The 14,999-nt window shown below is 44.2% G+C and overlaps 1 protein-coding gene across 3 annotated transcripts in view; it reads right to left on the reverse strand.

Annotated features, from left to right (window-relative positions):
* Window positions 1-14,999, reverse strand: part of khdrbs1b (KH domain containing, RNA binding, signal transduction associated 1b) — a 25,245-nt gene that overhangs the window by 1,736 nt on the left and 8,510 nt on the right. Inside the window, exons 3-10 of one of the 3 annotated variants that reach the window (XR_002894139.2) lie at window positions 14,143-14,259; window positions 11,577-11,723; window positions 7,121-7,272; window positions 6,701-6,920; window positions 5,331-5,398; window positions 3,997-4,055; window positions 3,473-3,694; window positions 978-1,049 (exon numbers count right to left, since the gene is read on the reverse strand). Coding sequence is in view for 2 of the 3 variants with exons in the window: in XM_024139033.1 (XP_023994801.1) it covers window positions 3,588-3,694; window positions 3,997-4,055; window positions 5,331-5,398; window positions 6,701-6,920; window positions 7,121-7,272; window positions 11,577-11,723; window positions 14,143-14,259 (870 nt within the window). In the remaining variant the exon portion in view is untranslated. Of the gene's footprint in view, window positions 1-977; window positions 1,050-2,149; window positions 3,695-3,996; window positions 4,056-5,330; window positions 5,399-6,700; window positions 6,921-7,120; window positions 7,273-11,576; window positions 11,724-14,142; window positions 14,260-14,999 lie in introns of those variants that run through there. The other 2 variants (XM_024139033.1, XM_024139034.1) reach the window with 2 other exon arrangements.

Raw genomic sequence — 14,999 nt, forward strand, 5'->3', positions numbered from 1 at the left:
GCCTCCAGCGGTTACGTCCTGTCACGACCTCCGGGGCTCCACGGTCTCGGTCCTGTCACAACCCTCCGGGGCTCCACGGTTACGTCCTGTCACGACCCTCCGGGGGCTCCACGGTTACCGTCCTGCACGACCCTCCGGGGCTCCACGGTTACCGTCCTGTCACGACCCTCCGGGGCTCCACGGTTACCGTCCTGTCACGACCCACCCCCGGGGCTCCACGGTTACCGTCCTGTCACGACCCACCCCCGGGGCTCCACGGTTACCGTCCTGTCACGACCCTCCGGGGCTCCACGGTTACCGTCCTGTCACGACCCTCGCGGGCTCCACGGTTACCGTCCTGTCACGACCCTCCGGGGCTCCACGGTTACGTCCTGTCACGACCCTCCGGGGCTCCACGTTACCGTCCTGTCACGACCCTCCGGGGCTCCACGGTTACCGTCCTGTCACGACCCTCCGGGGCTCCACGGTTACCGTCCTGTCACAACCCTCCGGGGCTCCGGAGGCCAAGGATCACTGATTGAAGCGTGATCCTTGGCTCTAAAGGGTGGCTTGTTACGAAATGTACCAAAAGTGTAAATTGTAACATGCTAACCTGGCTGTGACAACTTAGAACCTAACCCCCACAAGACCCTTATAGAAGACTGACAGCCAGTCTATATGGTTCTGGCCAGTGTGTATGGTTCTACATAAGTAGTAACTTGACTATTGGTTTATYAGCCACACACTCCTGGAATGTGTATTTCCAGAATGGCTATAAATCTGGGCCTGTATTCATAAAGTGTCTAAGAGTAGGAGYGCCGATCTAGGATCAGGTCCTTCCTGTCCGTATAAAATCACATTTATATATATATATATATATTTTTAAAAGGTACAACTGATCTTAGATCAGCTATGCTACTCTGAGATGGTTTATGAATATCGGCCTTGGCAAACATGGTTGCAAATCCCCCTTAAGCAAAAAAAATACAAATTCCTACCTGAGGTATGCATGGTTTCATCTCTCCAGTAAGCYGACCTCTGATTGGTTCTTCACTGACTAATAGCTGGACCTGATGGAAGAGATATTAAATCAATAACCAATGAAAAAACACTAGTGGATAGTTCAGATTTKAAAMAWTWWWAATAATAAAATCATGCAGTCTAGAGAGTAGTTGTAGTCATGCAACTCAAGCTTTTTGTCCAGAACTTTCTAGAAGTCATAACATGTTCACCACTACAGTAATATATGCAACGTTTACAAACACGTTGCCAAAGAAAAAGTAGCATGAGCTCAAGTGGTTCAGAAGATATTAAGAGTTTCGRCTTTGCAGATTTTCATTTTAGCATTAATAAAAACGAATAAAACTATTATAGGATATTTTGTAAAGTACACAGCAAAGTTATTTTAGTAAATTAAAATCTTACAACTGCAATAATATTTGAAGTTACATTTTTCCCCCCCGTATTTTTGGTCTTTTTAAAAATATTTTGCATGACTAGAATTCTTCTTTTACTAAATTGCACGTATTTATTTACCAGCAGTTTAATTCACTGTGTAAACACACTATCAAATGACTCATTTAGGGTTACCTTTATAGTGGAGCGTTTACGGTTAAAACCATCCTCTCCTTTGCACTGCCATTACTCTCTTTACTACAGTAGCCACCGCGTCGGCCACTACACACGACACGAACGTCGAGGTCAAACCCTGAAACCTAAGACTTAAAATGGTTGGGAGTTCAGTTAAATTTTACGAACAAGAGTCTAGCAATGCATTTCTCATTAAAGTTGTTCTACGACCACAGGTAAGATAGATTGAAAAAGTCTTTATACATACCCAGGCACTCAATGCTTTAGAGCTTTAAAACACATTAGGAAGCTATCCAGGTTATTTAACAGGTTTTACCTCTGGTTCCTTTTTAAAAGTATAGAAAGAGAGAAAGAATAAGTCGTGCTGTTTAAAAAAATCAAAAAAAAATCAATCAAGACATCATTTAGTATACGTTTAACGTCCTCAGACTACAATACAATTCATTTAAAATTTTAAAATGTGTTTTTGAAGAGAAATAACAAGAAAAACACCTCTAACTATCAGGCTGTTAAATGCTATTTAAAAATGACATTTCAAATTTGACTAGAACAGGAAAATAAATAAACCAAGTTACGGAAGTTTCATAGAAAAACAAACTAGTCTTTATTGACAAATTGCTGAAAAACATCTTTTGGAACAGATTTAGTAGTTACCTATTTAGGTCAAGCCTTACACATAGAGCATAATGCATTTTAATGTGGAGGGTACATATACCAGTGGCAGAATAGTGGATGTGCACTTTGGACGATTTAAAGTATGTACAAGAGATCAGATTGAAAAGCTGCAGGATCCCTTCATGTAGAGATTTTTGTCTCAATCCTTCATTGCATCGTTTTTACATGCAGTTTATAGAATCAGATTCAACCAATAAGATCCTGTACYGACACGTGATGTCATTTATCATGACATGAGGCCAATCTAAGGCCATATTCTACTTATAAAAAAAGACATCGGCTATAGAGACATAATAAAAATGAACTTAGTTGAACCAACTTTAATTTTTTTAAAACAATGAAGTATGTGAGGACAGTCCATCTCAACAGGGGATATCAGGGCTATATTTCAAAACTCTAAATGTACAATGAGAAAATGTCATTATATAAAAAAAATCGCTGCTGCCTAAGTCTACATTGACAACTTTTAATTAAAGACTATTTAAAACAAATGGGAATACTAAATCAAATTCCATTAACATTTGTTTGTTTTTACTGTTTCCTTTCGACTTGSCGTTTTTGTTTGGTCTATATTACATAATTGAAACAGTGTTTGAAGTTTATTTTACATTACTATATTTAAAAAAAATAAAAATAAAAAAATTAAAAGATTTTTGAAATGTAGCCTAAATAGGAATCTGCAACTGTCCCTCAAAGTATAGTTTTAAACAAAATAATGAATGGTTCTACTTTATATTCACCATCTCCAAAACCAACATCAATACTTGTGAAAACGATGCGTTTATAAGAAGATAATTGCTTCCAATCACACCGGTGTCGTCATCGGAAACAGTTGTAGTTTTTTTTAAACTACAAAACGTAGAAACGCACCATGTTCACATATGTTGATGTTGAACTGGAGATAATGAATATGAAGCAGAACGATTTTTGAAATGTCCCTTTAAAGACGACAACAAGTGGATAAGTAGTCAGACTCCACTAGATGTGAGTTTAAATCCAAACATTAAAAATAAAATAACGGTCAACAGTACAAAGAAAAGCCAAGAGGGAGACMGGGTCAGAGAGAAAAACAGAAATCAACTGAAACGTCAAAGCTCTCCCCCCCAAAAAAACACTTTAAGGTCTGAATTAAATATCAAATCCGGTTCGATCAGTTATGATCCTGATTTTCAGTTCATAAAAGTCCAGTTTAGTAAAAAATTCCMAAAACAAAAAAATGGACAATTACTTTTGTCGAGGGTTGCTTAGAGCAAGAGCTGCCGTGGTAGACAGGTTGGTGGTTGGTTGTCGGGGCAACGCGTTAACAGTGGTAGCGTTGGTCGCTAGGCGTTGGCATGGTGAGTTCAGTATTGTCTATAGGGGTGTTCTCGGTAAGGGCCCTTAGCCGCTCTGGCAGGGAGGGCCTTTCCCCCCGGTGCCGCTCTCTGGGTCCCRTTCCAGTTGTCCTGGGCTAGAGGGATGAACACACACGACAGAGACGGACAGAACAGACAAACATAAAATRTCATTACAAAATGAGCTCGGATGACAAGTAGAAAACTCCAACAAAACACTAAATTTCCCGTTTGAAACTCGGGAATTCTGTTTCCCAAGCATTTCAACGAGGAWGTATTGAAGACATGTTGCCATCAGCATTATTCATGTAAATTTACCAATTACAGAACCAATAATCAAGACAGAATTAAGGATATCCCAGTCCATGCAGGGTGAGGACGAGAGGTTTGGCTTGAGAGTGGAGTATTGATGTCTTACCGTAGGGTTCATATGCYTCCTGTGTYTCTCCRTGTCCGTAGTCATAGTACTCTGGCTCTCTAAGAGAAGAACAGAGGAGAAAGAACATTTCAAATTAGAACRAGCTAACAAAGTACGAAAATAAGTATGAAAATGTAAATCGCTCWGGATTAAATAAATGACAAATATATACTGAACAAAAATATGAACGCAACTTGTAGTGTTGGTCCTATGATTCATGAGCTGAAACGAAATGTTCCAACCTCACAAAAAGCTTATTTCTCTCAAATGTTGTGCACAAATTTGTTCATATCCATTTTAGTGAGCATTTCTCCTTTGCCAAGATAATCCATCCACCTGACAGGTGTGGCATATCAAGAAGCTGGATAAATAGCATGATCATTACACAGGTGCACCTTGTCCTTGGGACAATAAAAGGCCACTAAAATGTGCACTTGTCACACACCACAATGCCACAGATCGTTCATGTTTTGAGGGAGCGTGCAATTGGCACGCTGACTGCAGGAATGTCCAGCAGAGCTGTTGCCATATAATTGAATGTTCATTTCTCTACCATAAGCCCGCCTCCAACATCGTATAGAATTTATAATTTATAGAATTTGGCAGTACATCCAACTGGCCTTACAACCGCAGACTACGTGTAACCACGCCAGGCCAGGACCTCCACATCTGGCTTCTTCACCTGCGGGATCGTCTGAGACCAGCCACCCGGACAGCTGATGAAACTAAGGAGTATTTCTGTCTGTAATAAAGCCCTTTTGTGGGGAAAAACGTGGGTGGGCCTGGCTCACAAGTGGATGGGCCTATGCCCTCCCAGGTCAACCCATCCATAGATTAGGGCCTAATGAATGTAAGTTGACTGATTTCCTTATATGGACTGTAACTCAGTAAAATTGTTGAAATTGCTGCATGCCAGCAAACCAAGCTAACCAGAAAAACCTACCCAGCCAGCAAACCAAGCTAACCAGCAGTCATGTTCAATATACATTACATTAATAAAATATGCTCTCACTTAATAGATAAGATAGAATAAAACGAATAAAAAAATATATCAAATAATATCTTTAATAACTGATGTCATCCGATTTCAAACATAGCGAAGGTTAGCTGAACTAACCAACTTAAAAAACACAGACTCAAAACAATCCTACCACAGGGAAAGTTTATCCTTATGAATTCAGAACTATTTCAGTCCCAACATTCTCCATAACTCGATAATCCAGTTAGTAAGTAGGGTATGTGTAACCGTGAAGAGCAAGGATGTGACAGCCAATGCGTGGTGTGTGTGTGTGTGTGTAGTTTGTTGCCAATAGATGGAGAGATGGGTGACTCACGCCTGTGGCTGACTGTAGTAACAGTCGTATGCCTCGTACGCTGGCTCAGTGTAGCTCTCATCATAGGCCTAGTGAGAAGGGGAGAGAGTGAGAGAGAGAGAGGAGAATAGGGTGGGGGTCAGAAGGAGGAGCAGAGAGAGAGAACAAAATAAACATGTTAGAGGTCCTCCTCGGCCTGTGAAGTGAATTTCATTCACCAGTTGATGTTTGAGATCTAGACGGTAAATAAGTTGGCAAAAAAAGGAAGAACTTTCATTAACTAAGGAGCTGCAATGCTGTGTACCACGAGCAGCCGTTACCAACCCTTAACCCAGGAGGGACCACGAGCCGCCGTTACCAACCCTTAACCCAGGAGGGACAACGAGCAGCCGTTACCAACCCTTAACCCAGGAGGGACCACGAGCAGCCGTTACCACGAGCCGCCGTTACCAACCCTTAACCCAGGAGGGACAACGAGCAGCCGTTACCACGAGCCGCCGTTACCAACCCTTTAACGCCCAGGAGGGACACGAGCCGCCGTTACCAACCCTTAACCCAGGAGGACCGAGCCAGACCACGAGCCAGCCGTTACCAACCCTTAACCCAGGAGGGACCACGAGCCCCGTTACCAACCCTTAACCACCAGGAGGGCCACGAGCCCGCCGTTACAACCCTTAACCCAGGAGGGACCAACGAGCCGCCGTTACCAACCCTTACCCAGGAGGGACCACCCCGAGCGCCGTTACCAACCCTTAACCCAGGAGGGACAACGAGCCACCGTTACCAACCCTTAACCCAGGAGGGACCACGAGCCGCCGTTACCACGAGCCACCGTTACCAACCCTTAACCCATAAAATAAAAGGTGAATACAATTATAAATAGGGGTAGTTCTTAAAAACGTCATTATAATTGCCATTGTACAAATGTCTTATGAAAAGGTAGACCTAGCAACGCTGTTGCTCTCTACAATAACACATTACTAGTCGGCTCCAGCTACTACTGCTGTCTTGACCTAGATCTGATCTCCCCTGGTGAAATAGAGAACGAACCGGGATAAATTAAAGGCTAAATAAATAACCAGATTGGACTTTTAAATAGTTAATTACAGGCTTCAAAGCGTTACACGATGACGGTTTAATTATCCAGCTAATTCGAGTTTTTATGTTATAATGATCAAGTTACATTGTAACAATGGCCATGCTGGAATTCAGAGAACACGTAGGGTTAAACTTTAACCCTACGTGTTCTCTGAATTCCAGCATGGCCATTGTTACAATGTAACTTGATCATTATAACATAAAAACTTGAATTAGCTGGATAATATTAAACATATATTAGAGATGTTTAAGATCCTAAAACGTCATGGAATAATAAAGTTATTTTGACTTACATATTCCTCATATTGTTCCGGTGCTGGTGCGTGTTGGTGGGGGGGTGGAAGGGGCATTCTCGGAGGCCCACCAGGGGCAGCGAGTCTGGCTCGGGGCGCTGTTGCCCCTCTGGCAGGGGTTGCTGGAGGTCCTCCTCTTCCTGCTGGTGCCCCCCTCGCTACCCCGCCTCTGGCKGGACCTCCCCTGGGTGTACCTCCACGTTGGGGCATACCCCTACCCCTGGAAAGACGGCGGAAGAGAGACAGAGCGAGCAAACGAGAGAGTAGAGAAGATAATGCAGACAGAGAAACGGAGACGACAGAGGGTGAAGATAATGCAGACAGAAAAGAGGAATGAGACAGAGGGTGAAGTGTTATTTGAACAAACATTCTGTAGATAGACCAGACAATAACTTCACATTTCATCCTGAGTCTGTTTACCTGGGTGCCCCTGGTTGTCCCGGAGGCCCTCCTCGGCCCCTAGGGCCCGGTGGTCCTCCTCTGCCTCGTGGGGCCCCTGGCCCGTGCTCYTGGCCCCCGTTCAGATAACCCATCTCCATGAACTGTTCCTGACAGATGTCATCCATCATGTCCTGAGAGAAAGAGAGACAGAGAGGACAGACAAAAWGGATGAGGGTTGGTAGTAAAGATGGGAGGATAGGGAAGGAGGRAAAAGGTAATTATACTGAACAAATCTAAAATGCAACACGGTCAAATTTKACTGAGTTAGTTCATAAGGAAATAAATGCATTAGGCCCTAATCTATGGATTTCATATAACTGGGTAGGGGCACAGCCATGGGTGGGCCTGGGAGGGCATAGGCCCACCCAATCAGAATGAGTGCTTCCCCACAAAAGGTCTTTATTACAGATAGAAATACGCATCAGTTTCATCAGCCGTCTTGGATGCTGAACCCAGACGATCGCACAGGCGAAGAAGCAGGATGTGGTCCTGGGCTGGCGTGGTTACACGTGGTCTGCGGTTGCGAGGCCGGTTGGATGTACCGCCAACTTCTCTAAAATGATGTTTGGCTTATGGTACGGAAATTAACATACACCTCAGCAAATACATTTAAAAACTCAGTTTCACAATTCCTGACATTTAATCCTAGTAAAAATTCCCTGTCTTAGGTCAGTAAGGATCACCACTTTATTGTAAGAATGTGAAATGTCAGAATAATAGTAGAGAATAATTTATTTCAGCTTATATTTCTTTCATCACATTCCCAGTGGGTCAGAGGTTTACATACACTAAATTAGTATTTGGTAGCATTTCCTTTAAATTGTTTAACTTGGGTCAAAGGTTTCAAGTAGCCTTCCACAAGCTTCCAAAAATAAATTGGGTGAATTTTGGCCCATTCCTCCTGACAGAGCTCATGTAATTGAGTCAGTTTTGTAGGCCTCCTTGCTCGCACACGCTTTTTCAGTTCTGCCCACAAGTTTTCTATAGGATTGAGGTCAGGGCTTTGTGATGGCAACTCCAATACCTTGACTTTGTTGTCCTTAAGCCATTTTGGCACAACTTTGGAAGTATGCTTGGGGTCATTGTCCATTTGAAAGATCCATTTGCGACCAAGCTTTAAATTCCTGACTTATGTCTTGAGATGTTGCTTCAATATATCCACATAATATATCCACAATTTTAATTTTTTCCTTCCTCATGATGCCATCTATTTTGTGAAGTGCACCAGTCCCTCCTGCAGCAAAGCACCCCCCCAGTCAATTTAGTGTAATTTAAGTGAAATTATCTGTCTAAACAATTGTTGTAAAAATTACTTGTGTCATGCACAAAGTAGATATCCTAACCGACTTGCCAAAACTATAGTTTAACAAGAAATTTGTGGAGTGGTTGAAAAACGAGTTTTAAATGACTCCAACCTAAGTGTATGTAMATTTCCGACTTCAACTGTACATYAGTGACCAGWGCTGGCAACAGTTACCATGCCAACWCCCTGAAAACTTGAGACATCTGTGACATTGTGTTGCATGACAAGGTGCACCCGTGTAATGATCATGTTGTTAAAATCAACTTCTAGATACACCTTGATATGCCACACCTGTCAGGTGGACGGATTATCTTGACAAAGGATAAAATGCTCACTAACAGGGATGTAAACAAATGCGTGCAGAAAATGAGAGAAATACTATAATAATTTGTGTGTGTAGGGAACATTTCTGGGATCTTTTATTTCAGCTCATGAAACATGGGACCAACACTTTACATGTTGCACTTATATTTTGGTTCTAATATATATCGATAGATAGAAGAGGGTGGGGCTCAAGCTGCATCCCTGTCTCACCCCACGGCCCTGTGTTCAGTATCCTGAGCCACTAAGCCACTAATGACTATAAAAGCAAGGCAATGAGAGCCGGTCTCAAAAAGCCCTTAAACCCTTGTGTGGGTGTGTGCGCGTGTCTCCCTCGTCTCTACGTATGCAAGCAGGTAAAATACCTAGTGCATGTACCCTAATGGTAAATCTTCCTCAGTTTAGTGGAGAGGTTGGACCCGACCGATACATAATGACAGACTCCTGCAGTAGACAACCATTGACAACCAGCATCAAACAGTCTTTCTCCAGTCCTTTTGGGGGTACATTTATTTTCTTTTATTTCTTTAAGTAAACAACAAATTCTTATTTTACACTGATGGCCTACTGGGGACAAACCCGGACAACACTGGGCCAATTGTACGCCACCCTATGGGACTCTCAATCACAGCCGGATGTGATACAGCCTGGATGTTAAACCGTGACCCCGATCAATGCTTTTCATAAATCTGTTCCCATGCAGGGGCCCCTGGGTTAAAGTAGTGCACTATTTAATAGTGAATAAGGTTCTATTTGAGAACCTGACTCTCCTCTGGTGATCCCGACAGCCAAAAGGAAATATTCAGTGTTCTGTCCCAAATGGCACCCTATTCCCCATAGGGCTCTGGTCTAAAGTAGTGCACTATATAGGGAATAGGGTTCTGGTCAAAAGTAGTGCACTACATAGGGAGCCATTTGGGACGTAGGTGTGATACTATAATATGCAGGCAGGCTGCGCTCCATTCATCTCTAGAGTGACAACTCGCTGAAAACAACCTTTTGTCTGATTCCGTAATTAATCCATCAGCAAGAGCAACACGGCGTCGCCTTCGTTTAACAAGATAGACCGCTAATATGCTGCTAAACATTAAACCGTTCCTACCTATGCCAACTAACATGGAAAGATTATTTTTGGGGGGGCCAAAAAGAAGAACAGACTGCCTTTGCAGAGTAACAGCCATATCAAAACACATTCCCCAGTTTAGGAAAAATCAACCCAGACAAATGAAGCTCGYTAACCTAGAATTMTTTTCAGAGGGAAAATAGCTGTAATACACAATAACTTCTGATCACAATAACTAAATCACTGATTTACATTGACACATACGAACCAAACAAACCCGTCTAACCTTCATGATTCATGCATAGTCTTTCCAGGGAAATTAAGTTTCTTCATAGCTAGACTAGCAATAACCAAACAAGTCCTGCCGATTATATAGTACTGTAGGTAACCCACCACAACAGTCTATGGAAATACTGTATACAGTGGGTCCTCATTTATACTTAGTGTGTTGTGAAATCTGTTATGAATGTAATGTTAAAAAAAAAAAAAAAATTTTTAATTGCCTTAATATTACCGGACCGCAGGAAGAGTAGCTGATGCCTTGGCAGGAACTAATGGGGATCCATAATAAACCCCAGGAAGAGTAGCTGCTGTCTTGGCAGGAACTAATAAGGGATCCATAATAAACCCCAGGAAGAGTAGATGATGCCTTGGCAGGAACTAATGTGGATCCATAATAAACCCCAGGAAGAGTAGATGATGCCTTGGCAGGAACTAATGTGGATCCATAATACATTCTTGACATGGAATCTACAGTTCTACAGAAGTATACAGATGTGTCCCTTTCATAGCACAATGGTCAGTGTAAAATATTGTTGATTTTTCTGTGTAACTTTTCTAGTGTGGATTCAGTTACATTAACCCTGTTAAGAGTTTACATTAACACTCAGTGGTGTAAAACAGCCCCAGTAACCACTGGTCAAACAAAAAACACCCATCATTATTATATTTCCCAGCATTATCTATTGCAGGTAGATATTTTTTATTGTTTGTTGCATGGAAATTGATTGCTAGAGTCATCTTATGCTACTCAAATATAAATACACATTTTTCTAAATCATTCTGAAATGATTTTTCCAGGTGATTTGGTTTAGGTCGTTTCATACATTAGTCTTTTTAATCCTGGCAGTCATTCTGAACGCGGGTGAATGAAAAGTCTAAATGTTTAATATCCCCAGTCTGGCCGGATTCCAACAGGAATCACAGAGCACTGAAAGCCAGCATTATGGGACTTGTAGTTTGATGTGGCCTGTAAACTATCAGTTTCATGCCACTGTATTAGGGTAAAACTACACCCTCAAAAAGAGGGCCTCGTGAGATGTACTGTAACATCTTAAAGAAATGTCAGTTTAATGATAACATATTCACGTAGGAATTCACTTGGTGAAGCACCAGGACTGAAAATGAATGAATGCTACAAACACGTATCACTAGCAAACCCAGTCACGGCTGGTACCTTTAAAATTCACTCCAAAGGCACACTGGGAAATATGCAAATAAGACTAAAACACTACAGCAGGGCTATTCAATTCCGGACGGCAGAAACATTTATTTTATGGTTCTTCAAAAGAACCATCCCATGTATGGTTCTTCGGAGAGCCTAAAAATGGTTTCCTATTCCGTCGCTCTCAACAACCTTACTCGGTTTCAACTTGCAGCTTTATTTGTAAGAGTGTACTGCAGGGTCGGACAAGGAAACGAAAGGTGACAACACAGAACCGCCACATCTAAGAGTCTAATCCACTCACAGGAAACAGGAACTTCTTGACTTCCTCCATGGCGTGTGCCATGCGTAGGTAAGCCTCGGGCACGGGGGCAAACACCTCGATGAAGACATGCAGCTCCATGGACAGGTGTGCGTACTTGGCCTCAGCCCCTTTCCTCAGACCCTCCTCCTGAAACACAACACAGGACAGTTGGAGAGCTTATTGAGGAAGCCACCGCGGTCTGGGTCTATGTAACCTATCACACAGTCTTTTAGACAACATGGCCTTTATCAGGTGAACATGGACAGTTCAAAACCCCAAAAAAGGTGTTAACCAGGTGAGATAAATCTACCCTCACTTTCAGGGCTAGGCAGGTGCAACTAACCGTCCCTTCATACAGCTGTGGCCAGATTCCCTCCCTCTGCTGTAGGACAGCTGTGGCTAGATTCCCCTCCCTCTCTGCTGTAGGACAGCTGTGGCCAGATTCCCTCCCTCTCTGCTGTAGGACAGCTGTGGCTAGATTCCCCTCCCTCTCTCCCTCTGCTGTAGGACAGCTGTGGCCAGATTCCCCTCCCTCTACTGTAGGACAGCTGTGGCCAGATTCCCCTCCCCCTCTGCTGTAGGACAGCTGTGGCCAGATTCCCCTCCCTTCTACTGTAGGAAGCTTGTGGCCAGATTCCCCTCCCTCTGCTGAGGACAGCTGTGGCTAGATTCCCCCTCCCCCTTCTCTGTAGGACAGCTGTGCCAGATCCCTCCCTCTCTTCCCTCTGTGTGTAACGCTGTGGCTAGATTCCCCTCCCTCTCTCCTCTGCGTAGCGACGCTGTGGGCCAGATCCCTCCTCTGGACCCTGGCGATTCCCTCCCTCTGCTGTAGGAGCAGCTGTGCCAGATTCCTCCCCTCTCCCTCTGCTGTAGGACAGCTGTTGGCCAGATTCCCCTCCCCTCTTCCCTTCTGGTAGACAAGCTGGTGGCCAGATTCCCCTCCCTCTGCCTGAGGACAGCTGTGGCCATATTCCCCTCCCTTCTGCTGTAGGACAGCTGTGGCCAGATTCCCCTCCCTTCTGCTGTTAGGACAGCTGTGGCAGATTCCCCTCCCTCTGTGGACAGCTTGTGGCCAGATTCCCCTCCCTCTGCTGTAGGACAGCTGTGGCCAGATTCCCCTCCTCTGCTGTAGGACAGCTGTTGGCCAGATTCCCCTCCCTCTGCTTTAGGACAGCTGTGGCCAGATTTCCCTCCCTCTGCTGGAGGACAGCTGTGGCCAGATTCCCTCCCTCTCTCTCTCTGCCGTAGGACAGCTGTGGCCAGATTCCCTCCCTCCCTCAGTTGTGTGCGTAACAGGTGGATAATGTGTGTGTGTGTGTGCGCGAACAGGTGGCTAATGTGTGTGTGTGTGTGTGTGTGTAACAGGTGGATAATGTGTGTGGTGTGTGTGTGCGTAACAGGTGTATAATGTGTGTGCGTAACAGGTGGATAGCAGGTGTGTGAGGTATACAGGTGGATAATGGTGTGTGTGTTGTAACAGAGTGGATAGCAGGTGTGTGAGGTATACATGTGGATAATGTGTTGTGTGTAACAGCGTGGATAGCAGGTGTGTGTGTGCGTAACAGGTGGATAATGTGTGTGTGTGCGTAACAGGTGGATAGCAGGTGTGGGTGTGCCCGTAACAGGTGGATAGCAGGTGTGTGTGTGGTAACAGGTGGATAGGCAGTGTGTGTGTGTGCGTAACAGGTGTGATAGCAGGTGTGTGTGTGCGTAACAGGTGATAGAGCAGTGTGTGCGTAAACAGGTGGATAGCAGGTGTGTGCTGGTTAACAGGGGATAGCAGGTGTTGTGGTAACAGGTGATAAGCAGGTGCTGTGTGCGTAACGGTGGATAGCAGGTGTGGTGTGTGGCCGTAACAGTGGATAGCAGGTGTGTGTGGTCGTAACAGGTGGATAGCAGGTGTGTGTGGTAACAGGTGGATAGCAGGTGTGTGTGCGTAAACAGGTGGATAGCAGGGTGTGAGTGCGTAACAGGTGGATAGCAGGTGTGTGGCGTGTAACAGGTGGATAGCAGGTGGTGGTGTGTAACAGGTGCGATAGCAGGTGTGTGTGCGTAACAGTGATAAGCAGGTGTAGTGTGCGTAACAGGTGGATAAGCAGGTGTGTGTGCGTGGATAGCAGGCTGTGTGAGATCGATAGCAGGTGTGTGTGCGTAACAGTGGATAGCAGGGTGTGTGTGTGTAACAGGTGGATTAGCAGGTGTGTGTGTAACAGTGGAAGAGGGTGTGTGCGTAACAGGTGGGATAGCAGGTGTGTGAGTGCGTACACAGGTGGATAGCACGGTGTGTGATGCGTAACAGTGGATAGCAGGTGTGTAGGTAACAGGTTGGATAGCAGGTGTGTGTCGTAACAGGTGGTAGCGTTCGTGTGAGCGTAACAGGTGGAGAGCAGGTGTGGTGTGCGTAACAGGTGGATAGCAGGTGTGTGTGTGTGTAACAGGTGGATAGCAGGTGTGTGTGCGTAACAGGTGGATAGCAGGTGTGTGTGCGTAACAGGTGGATAGCAGGTGTGTGAGGTATACAGGTGGATAGCAGGTGTGTGAGGTATACATGTCAGCTCTCTCTCACCTTGGCTTTGTCCCTCATGGAGCCTTTGCCCAGTACAGAGATCTTGGCCCCAGTCTCTTCCTGAAGCCGTTTGATTGTGTTGCCCTGAGGGCCAAGAATCTTCCCCACAAAGTTGAACTGGAAACAGGACAAACAAGACAGGTTCAGACTACAGAACACGCTTCCTTGCGTAACAGCATGCGGGGGAAGCATACGGCGTCAAAAGTCTGGAGGTGCTGGTATGTTACTTGAGACAGGACAAACAAGACCAGGTCAGCCAACAAATGAAACCCGTTTAAACATTACAGGACATCTACAAAAGAATCATAGCCGAACAATATGATTTCCCACWCGCTATTTGAACTTTTTTTTTTTTTACACGTTTGGTTGTCAACTAACGTGAATTAAATGTGAAATCAAAACATTTCACGTCATTGGATTTTAGAGTTAAAATTTGGGTGAAAACAATACGAAATTCCCTTAGTTTGAAGGGAATTTCTTCAAATCGAATGGGTTTTCCAAATTGATTAAACGCCAGGCACATTGAWTGTTTTTTGTTGAAATGACATGGAAATAACGTTGATACAACTGGGTTTTTTGGGGTCCCAGCGGATGAGTCACGGATGAGTCACTGTGAATAAGGCTTCTAGAGTGTTGAAGATGCCGTGTGTTATGTACCTGTTGCTTAAAGCAGTGTTTCAGCAGTGGTTCATATGACCTTTTCCAATATGACATGGAAACAACGTTGACACAACTAATCCAATACAACATGTGGAAGACCTTCACTCGTGTAAGGAACTACATTTACATTACATTTAAGTCATTTAGCAGACGCTCTTATCCAGAGCGACTTACAAGTTGGTGCATTCACCTTATGA

Source organism: Salvelinus sp. IW2-2015, unplaced genomic scaffold, assembly GCF_002910315.2.
Source record: "Salvelinus sp. IW2-2015 unplaced genomic scaffold, ASM291031v2 Un_scaffold1654, whole genome shotgun sequence".
Classification (NCBI taxonomy): Eukaryota; Metazoa; Chordata; class Actinopteri; order Salmoniformes; family Salmonidae; genus Salvelinus; species Salvelinus sp. IW2-2015.